The sequence below is a fragment of the Necator americanus genome, chromosome II (assembly GCF_031761385.1).
Source record: "Necator americanus strain Aroian chromosome II, whole genome shotgun sequence".
NCBI lineage: Eukaryota > Metazoa > Nematoda > Chromadorea > Rhabditida > Ancylostomatidae > Necator > Necator americanus.
This window is the reverse complement of record NC_087372.1, coordinates 15,873,603-15,891,199: the sequence shown is the minus strand read 5'-3', so window position 1 is coordinate 15,891,199 and position 17,597 is coordinate 15,873,603. Positions and strand designations below refer to the sequence as shown.

The window sequence follows — 17,597 nt, the reverse complement described above, 5'->3', positions numbered from 1 at the left end:
CGAGATTGACGGCTTCTGTGCGTGACTTCGTTGAATTTGCATCCAGATGAAATCAATAAATTTCCATACGAACCAGATCAGAACAGCACTGAAGCGTCAATTACACCTGTTACACTTAACGTAATGATATTTAAACAAACATTTCTTTGACGGGAAAGTCACTGGCTCATTCGGCTTCGAACTCTATTTGAGCTCTCTGGAATTCGTCAAATCATCGTCATCTGTGTGTTTTACTGTCCTGGAACTGCGTAGCATTTTGTGCAACTTCACAAAAATTTCAGATCGTAGAAACTTATTCTATGAATTGTGAACTGTAGATGTTTTATGTTTGACAGTAATCAAGTTATTGGCTTTAGTCATTGGAAAATCCCTTACTACCATCCATCATCCTTCAGATTTCTTAGAGCACACAAAAAACAAAGGAAAAGAAAACTACTGACATCTTTTTCAGCAATGAAAGAAAATGGTTGGATTTCTGTAGATGCTTCGATCAGAGAACGTGAACAAAGAAGCGTGGAAAAAAGTCCCCTCATATTTGCAGAAACCTCTGATGAGGAGGCAACTTTCGCTCATTTTCCTGATCATTTCAGCTCGTCTCCAACAAGCTCAAAGATTTCCCGTCCTCTAGGCAGAGATTAAATAAAGCAGATATATTTCCAGTGAGAAGCGCGATTTGTTTGTCGATACAGTATAAAAAGCGGCAAAACTATGCTCGGCATGGGGAGTGCTCCCACGTGACCTGTTGTCCCACCCTAGAAATGCAACTCGCGGGAGAAAGTTCAGAGAAGACTTTCGCGTTCTACATTCTCGACTCTAGGACCGCCAGCGTTGCGCAATTATGTCGCGTCTCCACTGGTGACCACGTATTGTGTGGTTCGTAGGTTTAATGAGGCGACGAGGGCCATGGGTGTATGCCCTTCTGCGACAGTTTCGAAGAGACTTTAAGAAGTTCGGTTCGAAAAACTGGACGCGTGACTCGAATGCCTGTTAGCGTTTGACCTCCTCTCCTCTTCTTCAGCCCCATCTCTGTCAATGCGACTTTTGTCACTTTCGCCTATGCGGTTCTGACTGCTGCCAACAAAGCTTCCTGCTTTCACAGTGTTTTCTGCGTTGCTGTCGCTTCCGCCATTGTGAAATGGCGTCTGCGAAATCCTCTTAGCGAAAGCAACCGTCAAAGCATTGCATCGCAGCAGCCAAACCCATATCTGTGTATGTGTGTGCGTGAACATTTCCTATCCACCCTCATCTCGTTCTTTTCCTTGTCACACCAGATCCCGCATATTTCCGTGTTTACTGTTATCCACTACTGTTTCAGCATGCGAGCATTGCTTGCTGTTATACTTCTCCTTCCAGCAGGTGAGCGCTTCTTCTTCGTATTACTCAATATTTTTTTGAGAAATAAACTTCGAACCCTTTTTACATCAGCTGTTTTCTACTCAAGCCTGATACATCGTCCAACATTTGCTTGCGGAGACGACCATATCAAAATATGTGAGATGAACCTCTCCGCGAGCATTCTATCGCATCCTGAATCCTGATGTGAACTGAGCAAATAAGAATGGAATTTTGTCCTCCCTGTGCTCCCATTCAGATGTAATTTTTATTTTGTGAGCAAACATTTGTGATTTGATGAAGGTGTCAAGGCGAGTAACAGCGCCACGGCATGCATTTGCGCTTACCAGTTTTCTCGTCTAAGTACACAGATCAATTCTTTCGAACTTTTCTTGGGATAAAGAAGATGGACTACGTTTCTGCAAGTTCTGTGTACTCTTGGAAATCACAGAGAGCACCTCTGCTGAAGACTTAAATCTAGTTCCTATTGTTCAAAGCTGTTCATAGTGCTAAGAGTTACAGCTCCGGGTCACTTTTGGTTCCGGTACGCACCCGTGTTTTTCAAAAAGCCTAGTTTTCCCCTTATCCTTTTCAACTTGTCTTATTAACGAGTTCTTATTAAAGTAAGAGCAGCAGCGTTGTGGAAGGAATGATACTATGGATTTCTTTTCGTGGAGATGACAAGAGAATTTTATGAACTGAGTAGTAGCACATGCATCCAGAAGTACTTTTGCAGTATTTCCTATTGCCATTGCAATTTACAGTTACTTTTGCGACGATCATAAACAACAAAGATCGGGGTAGATTTTTTTTGACCGTACCTTCAATTTTCACCCTTGTTTTTTCAGGAACTCTATTTGGATGTTTAATTTTAGAGTAGTGAAAAAGCAGTAGAAATGGAATTGCAGCAAAAGATACTTAAGCTAACAGAATTTTTTTAGAGCAAGCCGAAGGGCGTATTGAAGTTACGTTTAATGAAGTATCCAACCCGCATAATTGTTTTTTTCTGTTCTCATCATCTATCCGGCGCGCCTGGGATATAGCCAGTATGTCCGAAACGAAGGCGGGTGACTATCAGTGAATGATTCGAAGATGTTTCAGGTGGCGGCCAGCAACAGTTCCGAAACTGTGTCGGACCAGGAGGGACCTGTTGCGATACGCACCGATTCTGCGCATTCTGGGCACGTAACAATGAATGCGTGAAGAACCCGGGATGGATGCGGCCGAACTGCCAACTTTCATGCCGTGTTTGCAATCCAAACACAGTGACAACACAGACGCTCGGTAAGCTTCAGTAGTTCATCTAGGGGAGCATGTATGATGGACGTGGCAGGTGTTCTACCGCATGACCGCGACGCACCTTATGTTTTTGAAATTCAGAATACCAAGCAGGTGGGTGCAAGTGGAGGAAGGGCGTGCATGTTGCCACAGAGGCGTCGCGTTGTTGAACATTGTCGACGAAAAACATTTGATATACGAAAGTTTATTCGACCATACGTAATTTCAGCACACATATGAATCGTTTAGTTCTGGAAAATTTATTAGAAAGTTAGTTGCACTTCGGGCACGTGCAAGAAATAAGCGTGGGTATCATATATTGATAATATGGAAGTGAAATGTCAAGCCGCTTCTCGTGTTTTTTCGACCTCTAAGAGGCTTCATTAGCCAAGAAATAAATGGACATTCACATCAGCGCATCTTCAGATACGAGTCGACCTGCTGCCGTCCACATAAAGCAAAAATGTCTTCTTTCAATAGAATGTGAAGCTGTTATGTTTGTTTTCATCTTTTCTTGCGCTGCTTACGATCATAAATCTTCCCTGCTTTTCCCTTGTGTGCACCGCATTTTCTTTTTCTGAAAACTCAATTACTAAGGACCTCCACGATTATCTCTGTAAACCTTTTTGGATGTCAGCTAAGTTAACCCTAATATCATGGACAACTTGGCAATCACTGAAAACTTTCCCACGTCAAAATTAATTCAGGGAGATTTTCTGAAAGATTCCAAGGCAATTCAATTTCTGTTGCTTGTGTTCTCGAATGCTACTGAAGAATCTACTGACGACCTGATTTTGTTGAACCTACCAGAAGAGAGATGACAGAACCTCTATTTTATTCTTTGAAAATGATTTTAATTCTAATTTCAAAAATTTCAGGCTTTTATTTTATGAAAACTAATCCTATCTACATTCTCTTGAGTAGAAACTTTGTAACATTGTTATTGTAATTTTACAGAGGAAAAAACATTCTAACTTAAGTCTTATTTCACTCATCATTTTATTAAAGTTTAAAGTTTCTGGCATTAATCAATCCGCTTGGGATGCGCCCCCACGTTCACTTCAATTCAGAATGAGGTTTGAGGTTTACGAACGTGAAACTGGCCTATACAATGACTTGCGGTGGCTAGCCGATGTGTCAAGTCAGTGCTTTTATCCTCCCAGACAAGTCTGGTACCAATTTATCGACCCCGAAGAGATGAAAGACTTGGTGAGCACTAGGGTGGATTCGAACCTCCGATCGATCGTGCAAGAAGCGGAACCTCTAACCGCTACACCACACCCGACCTTCATCATTTATAATCTGCGATAAAAACAAAGTTCTGATATTTTTTCTTGTACTATTCAAATCTGAAAAACCGAACTGTTCATCAGGCAAACGAGTAGAGTAGAAATAAGAAGACGGAAAGAACAGAATAAGACATTCGGTAAAAGATTGCTCCAGCAAAAAACATCTCGCAAGCATTTTGTCTGTTCAATGCTATTGTTCTACGCGGCGACAGTGCAGTGCTGTTGTTCCAGATGCTGAAAAGGGATCTTGCACTATCACTTGTATTAAATAAAGTCACATTCATTCCACTGAACTGCATTCCGGAACTCTCATTTAACACTTTCAATTCGAAGTATCTAGGAAAACTCGCATAATCCACTGTATTGTGGCCTATTGTAATATGGCGAAAAACTTGTGGTTCAAGAAAGCGACGCACCTCTCACTTGAAACGATCACTCGAAACACGCTCTGTCCTCTTTCTCTCTTTTTCCGCAGCTTTACAAACTAAGAAATGAGTGTTTTAGATGTGGAAATGACTTGGCGATGACTGGAGATTGTGCGAAAAACTTGCAATTCCTAACAAAAGCAGTAAATTCTTAAGCGCTCAACAGTGAGGTCTCATGAATGTATTGATATCACCAACTGTTAGGCGTAAAACAACCAGGTTCAGGACTGGTCGACTTCAGAAGTGTAAGTTTAGAATAGAAGAAAAAGTACTGCCTCATGATTATCAGTTCTAATGGGAACAACTTAGCAACGTTTTATCAGAATACTTTTCCAAATGTTCTCTTTTGCTAAGTAAGGAGAAAAGGATAAAGCGATCAATCAGTCCCTCATCGGTCTTCTGGCTAAGATAAAAGTTCAGTTCAGTTTGCTAAATAGTCAGTATTTTGTACACTTGTACTCGCTACTGAAGGCTTCAACTGCTGAGCACTAGTGACCTGCCTCTCTTACAAACTCGATTTACTCTCTCAGTCTTAGTGTTTATGGGCTCACGAGGCTGCAGCAGTGCGCGTCTGCGTCGTGTACGCGCCGTTTTTGTCCGGATGAATACGATCAGCGGCAGCCATGCGTCTCTCTCGGCTTTTTCCCCAGTAGTTGCCGATACGTTCAGAGATGGGCAGCAAAAGTGATCTTAGCATTTCGTTGTGCATAACATCTCTCAACACCCACTGCCCCACCTATCCTCGATCCATTGTGACCAACTTAGAAGTTGCTAAGAAGTGAAAATGAATCTGCTCAAATCCATAGGTGGCGCTGTAGCGGCGTAAGGGCGATCCAAGAGAAGCGTAATGGAATGGGTATGTACCAGCTACGAGACTTAGAGATTTTACTTTAAAACTTACTGGAACTCTAACATTTTACTATCATACCATTAGAATCGCTCTCCCGTGATTTTTTGTTCTGGTGACTCTACAAAAACAACTCTTAGTTCCTCATTGAGTGATTTTTTGTTTTTCAAAATTAACTAGTTTCTTTTCCCATCGGCAAAAAACCGTGCGCAAAACTTTTCACTACGTTATTCAAAGTGTTATGAGGGAAGAAAAACAAGATCTATTCTTTTGTTAACCACTTCAATAGTAAACTCGAGTCGTATAAAGTCCCCTCCTCCTAAAAATGAAAGTGGCTAAAGTGCAAAGGGAAGGTTTTGCAAAGCGGCAGCGGATAAATTCGCTTGAGATGGTTTCCATCTATCACTGCATATTTCATCATCTTTTTTGCGTACTACCTTTTCTTTGCGACGGGGTGTCAGCGCCTCGTGCATCAGTATTGGAGGTCCACAATAGGACGTGCGAAAGGACTAGGAATCTTATGCTGGAACTCCTAAAGGCAGCGTATCACAAAAGCGACGAGGTGCGGAAACCCCAGTTAGAACAAAGAGTTCGGGTTTAGATTACGGATACGAGCGTGGCCCCGCTCATCTTCTCCATGTCGTCGTAAAAAACGGCATGGAAAACGCATTTTTTCCGCGAAAATACTTTTGCGCATGAGTGAGCGAAGAATATCGAGGTTTCCTCATCAGCCTACCCAGGTTAAACCAATGAATAGACTGCGTTCCAACGTACCTTGTAGGAACTAAAGCGGTTCTTACGCACATGTAGGAGGAATTGAGCGGGGACACTCTCGTTTCCGCGTTCTACTATCCGAATTCCATCTTCTTCCTGGAGTTTCCGCACCACGTCAATTTCGTTATACGCTGCCTTTGAGACCATTATTTGGCGTTCGAAACTATTATGAAGCGCTAACATACGCCGCATATTCATTAGTTTTAGCGGCTTTCTCTTGAAAATCAAGTCGTTGAGCACTTTCAGCTCTAGTGTTAGTAGTCGAAATCAAACAGCTGTTAACTATCCTTATTACTCCGAAAAAACTGTTGCTCCCTGCATTCCAGCAAAAATCCAACAAAAAGCTCTTTCAAACATTGCTGCGTTCCAACGAGCTGCCCACCGATTTGTAGTACTCCGGACTTCTTCGCGGCGGAACCATCTCTTATCGCACCCGTCACGTTAGTAGACAATCACTGGATGCATTGCAATAAGGCTCTCAAATTCATCAACGAATGATTGAAAATAGCGTCATCTCATATGGAAACGTCCGCTTACGCAGTGATGCGTTATGACGCATCGACGGACGAAAACCCACAATAACCAGAGATTTCGTGGGAGCTGGTCAGTTAGCTGAAGGACTGCCACACACAGCCACATAAACTCAAATGGAGTTTTCACATTACGTTTCAGATCTACTTAGTTAAGTTTATCAGCAATCGTAGATACGGTAAATTAGCAAAAAAGTACTTCACATCTCTTTAACTTCTTAAGCGCGTTATGTCGAGGTCACCAACGACAGGCGCAGAAGTAGATGCGCACAAGTTTTATGCTCTCGTAAACTTGTCTCTTCACTTCAAACTTCAATGAAAGACATTTTCAATTATAAATGACGACAGTTCAGTTTTGACTTAATTTCAATATAGGATTATGCTTTTGATATGCACTAACGATCGAAACTTCACGAAATGCCCATTTTTACAGCTCCTCCAATGCGCCTTTTTTCCCTGGGGAAATGCACTCAAGTAGTGCCAGTAGAAGGTGAGAAATTCTTGATGACCTTGGTATTCGCTGGAGATCATCTGATCAGCTTCCAGTTGAGACGCGACAGGTGTTCTCCGTCGCGCAAATGCGAGCACGTCAGCAGCAGATGGGATGTGCAGAAGTGCAAGTGAGTCAAACACTATGAGCAGCATACGGTTTGTGAGGGTCTCACGCCACATTCTACAATGTTCTCAGATACCCGCCAGTTGCAGTGTAAATGAATGTTTTCATAAAAGCTTCCGAAGTATTGACGGAACCTGCAACAACCTGGCTAATCCTATAGTGGTTAGTAGTTTGTTTTTTGAAGGACTTTTCAGTAATCTCAAGTTGACGGACATCTGTCACTGTTTAGGGAGCAGCATTCACCCCGTTTACTCGGCTTCTTCCAAGCGCTTATGACGATGGAATCAATGCCTTGATTGGTACGCCTTTTCGTTTCACGGTTCATTAAAATTTTCTCACCTGTTTGCGGGTTTTCTTAAGTTCGCTCTCAAGATGCACAAATATCAGAGATTCCACTAATTTCTAAGGAAACCATGTGACAGAACTCCTATCTAACAGAAGCGCCCACTTTAATGTTCTTTTCTATTCTCGAGCTCAATTATCCTAGCATGCTAGATTCTCAGCACTGTGTCAATGACTTATCAGTTTAGGCGCGACCACCCGGGCTAGGCCGAACCCCCGTGAAGTCTCGATGTTCCTTCTCTCCACAAGGCGCGCTATCGGCAGCAAATCCAACAGCATGCTAATGCAATTCGGACAGGTTTACTTTGTTATAAGGGTTTGTTACATGGGGAGACCCGGGAATCCTACATTGCAGCTCATTTCACATGACATCACCAAGAATGCACTGTCCAATGTTTGTAGTTGTTCATCAAAAGGACCACGCTGTGCCAATGTTCCACGTCCGCCCACGGACCCCTCGTCAGTAATATCTTCAAATAATCTCGGGGCACAATATCTCGGGAGCCTGAGCAGTTGTTCATGTGGTCGTGATTGAGGTAGGACTCTCGCTAGCTCCAGTTAAACTTCAAATATGAGTGAGGGTCCAACTTGGAGCGCAGTCACTTGCGCTACTGCCTCAGGCTTTAATTCGTTTTCTCGTCGTGTGTCACAGAAACCAAATCCAATAAACGAAGCTTATCTGCAGAAGAGGTAGCTGTGTGACGTTCACTCGTTCGATCCACGTCTGTGGAACGGGTACCTTCGGTCGACCAAGGGAGCAGTACAACGAAAACACAGCTTTCATCGATGGAAGTTCTGTCTACTCTTCAGAATCTGTCACCTTACGCAGTCTTCGAGCTGGCGCTATGCTCAGAACACATGTGAGATTATTTTTGCTCTAAGTGATAGAAATTAGAAAGATCTTGGCACGTGAGAAGGTGGACGATTCTAGGTGGTGAATGGGCGAACGTTCCCACCAAATAATCGAAGGGATTCCATGACTGTGGGAGATGACCGTGCCACCATCTTTATTGGCCTCGCAGCTATGCATACCACATTCCTTCGTCTCCACAACGGGTAAATTTTACATTGGATCATCCAATAAATAAAAAGGCGTTCTATATTCGTTCTATTTTTCTGTTTCTGTTGATGTACTGTTTAGTAACATCTAATGGTGTGCATTGCTGATAATTTCAGATGCTGGGTTCTCATCAGTACTAAATAATGTTGAAAAAATTATAGAGACGAGGTAGCAGATTTACCGTTCACAGTGAAAACTCGGAGTACTTCCTACATTTCCAGAAAACAAGTTTCTTCTTCAGAAACATCTAGCTAGAATCAAAATTTTCCAAAAATGTGATTTTTCTGAATTAACTCACTGCTACGTTTCGAAAAAATCTGCGGAGAAGTATAGTTGGCGCCGAATGTGCTTAACCCAATGAACGCACCTGGTGCAATACACTTTATTTTTCTGCGCAGCACATATTCCCTCTTCTGCACCAACAGAAAGCACACTCTTTTGAATAAACAGCAATTGGATCATGTTAGAGGTAAGAGGAAAGCTTAGGTACCGGAATATTTAGTATCGTTTTTTCACTCGGAATTTTAAATGAAAAAATTTTCATTCATTAACCAGGAAACCAACCAATATATCTACCAAATGACTCAATAACACTTTCTCATCTATCAGTAAGAGAGCAAACCCACGCTCGTAGAATTCAGGAGTCAAAGAAGAAGTTCGCTTTTGACATCGTTTGAGGAATGGTACTTCTTGCCCACCAGAAAGTTAGACATGGACAAAAACGGTGATAGTCAGTTGGACTAATGTCGAAACTACATGGTAGATGAAGTAGAACCTCCCAGTCTGATTGGATAATTTTTTTTATATTTTTTAAAAACAGGCTTTGAAACGTGTCATTTTTTTTGGCAGGCGTGAGTGAGCAACCCATCGAGATCGAGTGTTCATGTGTAACAGAGCTCGTGGAGCCGTTTGCACAACTAAAGTTCACTTCAGTACAAATCTGGTGGGGCCCACGCTCGTCCAGTTCATCCAGAGTCTCCTGTTTGATCACAGTCACCAGCGTTCCAAGAGATGTGCCTTCAAAGACTTTGTTCTCTTCCCGAATCCTCTTTGAAACATCGCTGAGAATCGCGAAAGGTTATGATGCCCTCGCCAAATCCAATATTAATTCGGTAGACGCGTTTTGTTGCCTTCAGTCCGACCTTGAAGTGACACAGTAGGCACATGCGAATTTGTTCACTGAATCGAAGCGTGATCTTAATTAAAAATCTAGAAAGTACGAAGTAACAATAATCAACACAAAACGCTTTCAAAATGCTAATTTTTCTTGGTAACCATTTTGCTATAAAAGGCGATCCAAAAAGCGACACTAAGTATTTTGGCACCTAATACATGTCAATGAGAGAAAAAAGGGGGTTGCGCTTGAAAACATTCGGTGAAAAACATGCATGTCTTCGACAGATGCAGTAATGGTATTAAGCATTGTTTTAGCCCTAGACTAAAAGACCAAGACGTTTCGTCTCCATTTCCTTTTTTTAGTATCGCCGCCGATCTCCAAAATATGAACCGCCATTGGAATCAAGATCGCGTCTTCCAGGAAACTCGAAAAATTGTTGGATCTGTCATGCAGGTGTAGTAGAGTTCTGGAATGTAAAACGTATTTTCCCATTTGTAAAAATTCCCGCAGATATAGAATTGTGGCTATTGAGAAAAATAAAGAAGTTTCTTAAGGCTATCACATATCAGGAGTTCCTTCCAGCACTTCTTGGACCATTCCATGCTCGTCTCGTACCACCTTACGTGAAGTAAGTCGTGTGAAAATTCCTGAAGAACTTTGTCGCAATGCGCACGGAGTTTGTTTCAACGGAACCGAGGCACCACTTTTCTAAGGGAATCGTTTTCAGATACAATCCGTCGGTGAATCCAGGAATTTTGAATGAGTTTGCTGCATCCGCCTACAGACTTCACGGAATGATCCAAGTTAGTGACCACAATTTCATTCCGGTTTACGTTAAATCAAGAGTATGATCCAACAAAAAGGAATACTTTGACTTTTTCAAACACGGGTATAATTATTTCGAGATTAGGAGGGGAGGAACTCAGATCTGAGAAAAAAATTGAGAATGACAAATTTTGCTGGGGAAGGATGAAAACGTATTTTTCTGCATTGTAGGAAGGATATCCTCTGATCGGTCCCAACTTCGAGGACAGAGGACAAATCTCGTTCCTCAGCGGTGTGGGTAGAATCGAACAAGTGCTAACCGCAATTGACGCACTCTATAGGTAAACATAACACACTATGGATTGTTGACATAAAATAAAGTCGTCATCTCCTACAATTAACGGCATATTGAGTTTTTCCAGAGGACTTATTGCGACACCGGCACGCAGTCCTCAACGAATCACCACCTCGGTAACTGAGCGTTTATTCGGCGGAATGGATATGGCTACACTTAACATCCAGGTATTGTACCTTTGCAGCCACTTTTGTTTCGTCAAAATTATTTTCTTTCTGATCTTTTTGGTCTAACTTTATTTTTTCTGCAGTAAATGCTCGCAAATATCATGTACTTTCCATCAAAATTGTCTTCGACGAATGTAGCGAGCATTTTAGCGAGGTCGCGACCATGGCCTACGCCCCTACAACGACTACCGTAAGCTCTGTCAGCTTCAGCCAATTACAAGCTTTCATCAGGTTCGTGTAGCGGTTTTCGTCCCCTAGCGATCAGCCTGCAACACTATAAGCCGATAGCCACCGCCATACGCTTTTACTCTGAAAATGTGATTTAGAGTAGGTAGTTCTCCACTGACAATTCATTCTCTTCTACCCTGTGGTCATATTCTGTTCCTTGTGAACACGCAGAGGAATCCAAGGCGGACCAGAATTTGAAGGCATCACCTCACGAATCTGAAGTGGAGCAGATTTCAGGTGGAGTATTCTTATAAGGAATAGTAGATTATGGAGAGGGAGGTGATTCCCTCTATTTCATGCTAATTGCCGTAAAAAACGGCTCGGAAGATACGGCGCCGTAAAAGGCTGGCGCGCTCCAGTCGAACTCCTTGTAGAAAATAGTGCGCCAGAACGCCCGAAGTCGTATCTTCCGTGCCGATTTTTACGGCAATTAGGAAAAAATGGACAGAATCACCCCCTCTGAATAATCTACGATCCCGTATACGAATACTCCACCTGGAATCCGCACCACCTCAGATTCGTGGAGTGATGCCTTTAATATCGCTGCGAATACTATACACAGAGTATTTTAATCACTAATAAAACTTCGCGGATTTGAGACATCTACAAGATTTAAGCGTTGTCAAATATGCAAAAGAGAGTTAGTTTGCAAATTGCTCAACTACTTAATTCTTCTTTTCCATTTTTTATTTTTTCATTTCATTTTCTATTTTTTTAACTAATACGGAGCAGTACCCAATACCACAAATTCACTGTTATTTAGGAACGAGGTGTGTTTTTGGATAGTGTATATCGGTCGTTCTCAGCTCGAAATGTTTATCAGTAGCTACTCGCCATTTTATGTAATAATGTATTGTATCCAAATATACATCCATAAGTAGCGCAGTATGACGTCAATACACATGTTTTCTTAACCTTATTGCAGTTCATTCATTCTCTTTTATTGTTCGAAATTTGATCGTATGCTCGAAACAGAAGTGTGTTAGTACCATAACGTTCTAGTAAGCTCACCAGAATCGATTCTGCAATTTTTGCTCTAACACTAAATTAGCAAATTTGCAGCAATTCATATGTTAAAATCAAGCCATCCTTAGCAAGAATAATTGCTATCTTTCGATGACCAGCCACATTACTTGTAGCATATGATCAATAGAATCGAATACTTTGTCAAATTCGGATTTACTGAGACTTGCCAACCAAGAATGCATCTTTTTTATTTCCCTTTTTATTTTTTATACGTTCGTTTCAGTGGCCAGAAGTAACTGATAAGGCAGTCCGCGAGCGAGTCGCACAGCTTTATAGGACGCCAGATGATGTGAGTGTCATATTTTTCGCGTTCACCATCAGTTGACTTACTTAAAAACATCACCCCACAAATTTTTAAGTGGTACGGATTTCCGGCGCAGTATTCGTAAACGGGATGGTAGATTCTGGAGAGGGGGGTGATTCCGTCCATTTCTTCCTAATTGTCGTAAAAAAACGGCCCGGAAGATACGGTTTCGGACGTTCCGGCGAGCAATGTTCTACAAGAAGTTCGACTGGAGCGTGCCAGCCCCATGCGGCGCCGCATCTTGCGAGCCGTTTTTTACGGCAATTAGGAAGAAATGAACGGAATCACCCCCTTCTCCATAATCTACTATCCCGTATACGAATAACTCACCTGAAATCTCTACCACCTCAGATTCGTGGGGTGATGCCTTTAAACGTCGGGAGGGGGGGAATAAGACTTAACGCGGCTATCCGCACTGCGCTGGGATGCGTGACCTCAAATATATTCGAGCTCATGCTGTCCGACCTCTAGCCTGAGCTCGCATGGAATCTGTATTTCCGTCGCTATCAATAACTACAGCTGAGCATTTGAGAAAGGAGAATGCGCCAATTAGAGCTGATTCCTACTAACATTCCTCCATAAACTGCCACGTATGTGGAATGTGGGGTTAGCTGGATTTAAGAAATCTCGCACTCGAAATATTCCTTCTGTTTTCGTCTGACAAAAAACAATTGAGACAAAGGATGAATCAACCAAACTTTTCATTCCTCTGTGGTTGATAACTTGCTCGACTTGTCTAGGAGGATAAAAGCACTGACCTCATACGTGGGCTAACCCCGCAAGTTATTGTAGTGGCTAGACTCAGGTTCATAAACCTCAACGGACGAATTTCAATCAAACACGTTGGCGCATCTCAAGCGGACTGATATACCAGAACCCTTATCTTTCATCTTTGTTCACTAATAACTACTTTTCATTGACAAAAGAGAGGAAATCCTATAATTGAAAGAATTAGCTGCACAGAACTGCAAAATTGTGTTGCAGATCGATCTTTACGTCGGTGGAACGTTGGAGGAGCCCATCGAAGGAAGCCTTGTTGGACCCACATTTGCCTGTATCATTGCTGAGCAGTTCGTGCGACTTCGCGATGGAGACCGGTAAAAAGCATTGGGTGGAAACAACACAGAGTGCATTTAATGCTGTTTTGGCTAAGGAAAATGTAATGCCTTATTATTGGCTAACGGTTCGGCGGGTTCGCCATCTTCAGATCCCGAAACGATGAACCCAAACATAGTTTCCGATCAGAGTGTAAATCCACACTTCCATTTGTAACTCGATGCCTAGAGTAGACTCAGGACTTCCTTTTTTTTGTCGGAAAGGGCTTCTGATCGGACAAATTACGTTCGATTCCACCCTTCCCTTCTGAAGAAGGCGATCTCGTCGAAACGTTAGCCAATAGTGAAGGACAATAACAACCTCGTGATCGGTTCAGCCAAGTACTGGTACAGTACACAACCAGAACTGTTGAAACTGACTGATTCTCAAGATCTTCATAAACCTAGTAATGCTGATCTACGCCAGTTATGAACAAAGGGCGTACCTTATGTAGAAAGAAAAATTACGGTGGATGCATTGCGCTCACCCAGATTTACACATTCGCTCTCAACGATACTTTCAATTTTTGAAGAGACTAATTTTTGAAGAATTATCAAAGGGCACGATGATACTATTGAAAACTTCCAGATTTTACTTCGAAAACAAGGAGGTGTTCACTCCTGCACAGATTGCCGCCTTGAAAGCTGTCACACTGTCATGGGTGTTGTGCGAAACAGGCGACAGGTAGGTACAGTTCCGAACAATTTTTTCGAGCCTTTGATCAGGCATCCGTACGAAAAAAAAACATTTAAAATAGATCAAACATTGACTCATCTTTCACATTGAACACTACATTTCGTCCTATTAAAGAACTGTTAACTGGATTATAAATGATGTCGGGGTTGTTTATTCTCTTTTGGTTAGGCCAACGAGTTTCACATCAGTTCAGATACTCTGAGGTTTTTGAGCATCCCTTGCAGTCTCACGGAAGTCAGCCGATGTCCATCTGAGTGCGCATGTGCAACAAAATCCCTTATGTTTGTTCTACACTCGCGATAATTGGGCGAGATCACTAAAATACACTATTAAATAAATGAACTGTTAAAATAATATTGATTGAGAACGGCTAAATAAATGCTTTATTAAACAACTAGATATTACAGATTATTAGCCGGCATTAGTGGTGCGAATGAACCTCAGATCCCTCCGTAGGGAGTTAGTACACGTGTAAATTACAGCATGACGAGGATTGTGCCAAACGCTTTCACGATTGACCGAGGAGGAAGAGCTGTACCTTGCTCATCCTTGAGAAGTTTGGATTTATCCCCATGGAGAGAATAGGTCGGTTAAGCACACTACACATAGTTGTATCATTTAAAATGGTATCTAAAATAACCGCAATCGAAACTTGAATTCTTCAGAGGCATACTATAATGCGAAGATTCACAGTGCTCAATTACGAGGAAACGTTTGCTCAGTCGACTTCTCATCACTCAGCTCAGTGCCAATATTCGTTCCATATCCTCACATACGTAGTCACATGACAAGCTTTACAGTTACTGTTACATCTACTATACCGGTCTTATTCTCTGCATATGCAATAAATGGATGTATTCAGATGTAAGAGAGAAATATTTAGAAGCATTCTATTGATTAGGTTTAGTCGGAACTTTATGCTTTTTCTTATGGCCTTCAGCAAAAAGTTACCATCGACAACTTGCAACTCTATAATGTGATTATGTGATAAATGATATGATTATTAGATAAATACTTCTCTCCTGCGGAGGATGAGCCGACAGCATCCAAATCCAAAGAAGAGGATGGCATTTTTTTACAGAGGACACTGCTATGACAAACTTTCATGGCTACACGGGAAAAGGGTTGATAAAATTGTAGTTTCCACCTGCCACTTCGTTTTGTGCAGATAGCCCCAACTTTCAACGTGACGAACTTTTTTAACTGTAACGCGAAAGGTTCGTATGGAGACGAATGGAACCTAAAAAGCAGGGAGAACAGAAAGACAGCAGAAGATGTGAACTTCCGGCCTGCACCGGTAGAGCAGAAGCCAGGGATTCAGTGACAGTTGCCGAATTTCGAATTCAATAGGAACGTTGGCTGCACTGCACCGAAGAAGTCGACGAGTGCTCTTTAAAAATAGAAACACACTCTCCAATTTGCTTTTTGGACCTCAGAAGTTCTTCGACTTCGGGAAGGTGGCGGTATCCTCAAGATACTAAACGCTGTTGCTTCTCAAATTGATTAAAAAAGGGAAGTAGTGAGGGTTCTGCTTGACAAAAGATGGTCGTGGAAAGGAATTTCCGTCCTTTAAAGTAACACATGTTGATCACTAACCGAATTTCGAGTACAAACAGTGGCCACGTAAGAGAATTAAGTGGCTAAATTTTAAGCCATTAAAAGCAGGGGGACTGAGGTTTTAATGAAAATCCAGTGTATGCATTTCTTCTAAGATGTTTTCGTGCGAAAAAACAGAACAGTGACGTCGAGAAATCATTTTGATCTTTCCTTCATATATGATGTCCTGATTAAACCAATTGTCACTGTTACTATAGGATAGGGAATTGAAGCTGTTTTGCAATTTGGCTCAAACAATCGAGGATCCCAATTTGCCTCAGCGAGAAGCCGCCGACCTAAATAAGTGGCCGAAAAACTTTGGTCCCGAGACCTTTGTTCTGTGTTTGCTCAGGCGATGTTCAGCAGTTCCATTGGACTGATTTGAGCAGATGAGCAAAGCGAAGGCCAGATAAATGTTGGATTTCCCCTCTCCTCGAAACTTCCCAGCATGATCCTCATCGTTACGGCTTGCAGTTTCCTTCTCGTGGTCTCTCAAGCACAGGCTCAAAGTTGCAGCACTGCCCCTTTCCGTGAGTTTTACGTGTCATCCGTTTAGGAGAGGACAATTATATAAAAAAACACTTTACAGCTGCTCTGAATAATGCTTGTCCAACAGATTTCACTCTAATATCAAGCGGATGTTGCCCTAATGCAAATCTTGTCTGTAAGTTGTTGTAGAGATTCATAAGAAAAACTTTAAAATCCAAAAAAATAAGATTAAAAATTTGAAAAACTTCAACTCAGTTTCATACTCAAAAAGGGTCTTTTTATCTAAAGTGTTCCTGTGTTTTAGCGACAACTACGGCTGCGTCTAGTACCTGTGTGGATAAGGTAGGTTCGCAACGATTCACTTTTGAGGATGCTCTATAAGTCCATAGAACCATTTAGTTGAATCCCAACACCAGAAAGTCGGACTGTCCAGGAATGAAGAGCTACTGCAACAACTCCGCCTACAAAACTCTTATGGCTGATCAATGTCCCCTTACCTGCGGATTATGCACTAATAATGGTAATGATGGTGGTTACTTGCATAGTATTATGATCCTCTTGCATTCAGATTTTGTAACAAAAATAGAACAACTCTTATGTTTTGAAAAAAGCGATCAACATCAATCCAGGTTGTGCGGACGTATTGAACTCACGAGGAGTAAATGAATGCCCTGGAATGTACTCCTACTGCTTCAACTCGCTCTATGTTTCGTTGATGAAGACGCAATGCCCTAAGACGTGTGGATACTGTTCGTAAAATAAAAAAGCGGTAAAATGTGTAGGACAGAATGATCATGTAGTTGAAACTCCAAATTTACGGACAACAACTTTGCAACAACCTCACCTATTTTAAAACCCTGTGACTCCTGCGTAGGGCGGGTGTTGCGCAGTAAGGTACCGCAGGTAAGCGGTCCGAGTGTTACTGGACGATCGCTCGATGGCTCGCTCCAGCGTCAACCAAGCCTTTCATTCCTCCGAAGTTGATAACTTGTTATAGGACTAATCTGGGAGCATAAAAGCACTGACATCGGCTACAGGTCATTGTTTAGGCCAACAAGCCTCAAAAAACTCTCAAAACCTCAACGATTACGAATTGCAGTCAAACGCGTTGGCGCATCCCAAACAGATAAATACGCAAGGGACTTTGTCCTTTTATGGTTATCAATAACAATTTTGTATTGGTAAAAGTACCTGACAATGACTGCTATAACTTTTAAAAAATTAATTGTACAAAACTGCAACATTGTGTTGCAGATCGATCTTTAT

General features: G+C 41.9%; 2 protein-coding genes across 5 annotated transcripts; both read left to right on the top strand.

Annotated features, from left to right (window-relative positions):
* Nucleotides 1–1,316: 1,316 nt before the first annotated feature.
* On the top strand, nt 1,317–15,570 carry RB195_017987 (uncharacterized protein; the record flags this gene model as incomplete). Of its 4 annotated transcripts, XM_064185211.1 has the most annotated exons (24): nt 1,317–1,356; nt 2,274–2,378; nt 2,434–2,616; nt 6,909–6,965; nt 7,022–7,095; nt 7,164–7,253; nt 7,321–7,390; nt 7,622–7,731; nt 7,789–7,892; nt 8,119–8,293; nt 8,365–8,489; nt 9,973–10,063; nt 10,165–10,238; nt 10,338–10,413; nt 10,607–10,716; nt 10,798–10,897; nt 11,048–11,128; nt 12,375–12,440; nt 13,440–13,552; nt 14,139–14,234; nt 14,729–14,741; nt 14,801–14,831; nt 14,912–15,069; nt 15,415–15,570. In XM_064185211.1, 24 exons carry the CDS (start codon nt 1,317–1,319, stop codon nt 15,568–15,570), a joined length of 2,298 nt encoding a protein of 765 aa, XP_064041091.1. The 4 variants fall into 4 exon arrangements, with proteins under 4 accessions (XP_064041091.1, XP_064041090.1, XP_064041093.1 ...); XM_064185212.1 differs by lacking the exon at nt 2,274–2,378; XM_064185210.1 differs by lacking the exons at nt 14,801–14,831; nt 14,912–15,069; nt 15,415–15,570 and adding an exon at nt 14,361–14,409 and having other exon boundaries at nt 14,729–14,764.
* Nucleotides 15,571–16,290: 720 nt separating this feature from the next.
* RB195_017986 (uncharacterized protein) lies at nt 16,291–17,088 on the top strand (the record flags this gene model as incomplete). Its single annotated transcript, XM_064185208.1, has 5 exons — nt 16,291–16,372; nt 16,432–16,506; nt 16,636–16,673; nt 16,731–16,851; nt 16,961–17,088. The coding sequence occupies 5 exons, from the start codon at nt 16,291–16,293 to the stop codon at nt 17,086–17,088; spliced, it is 444 nt and encodes a 147-aa protein (XP_064041089.1).
* Between the last annotated feature and the right edge of the window lie 509 nt (nt 17,089–17,597).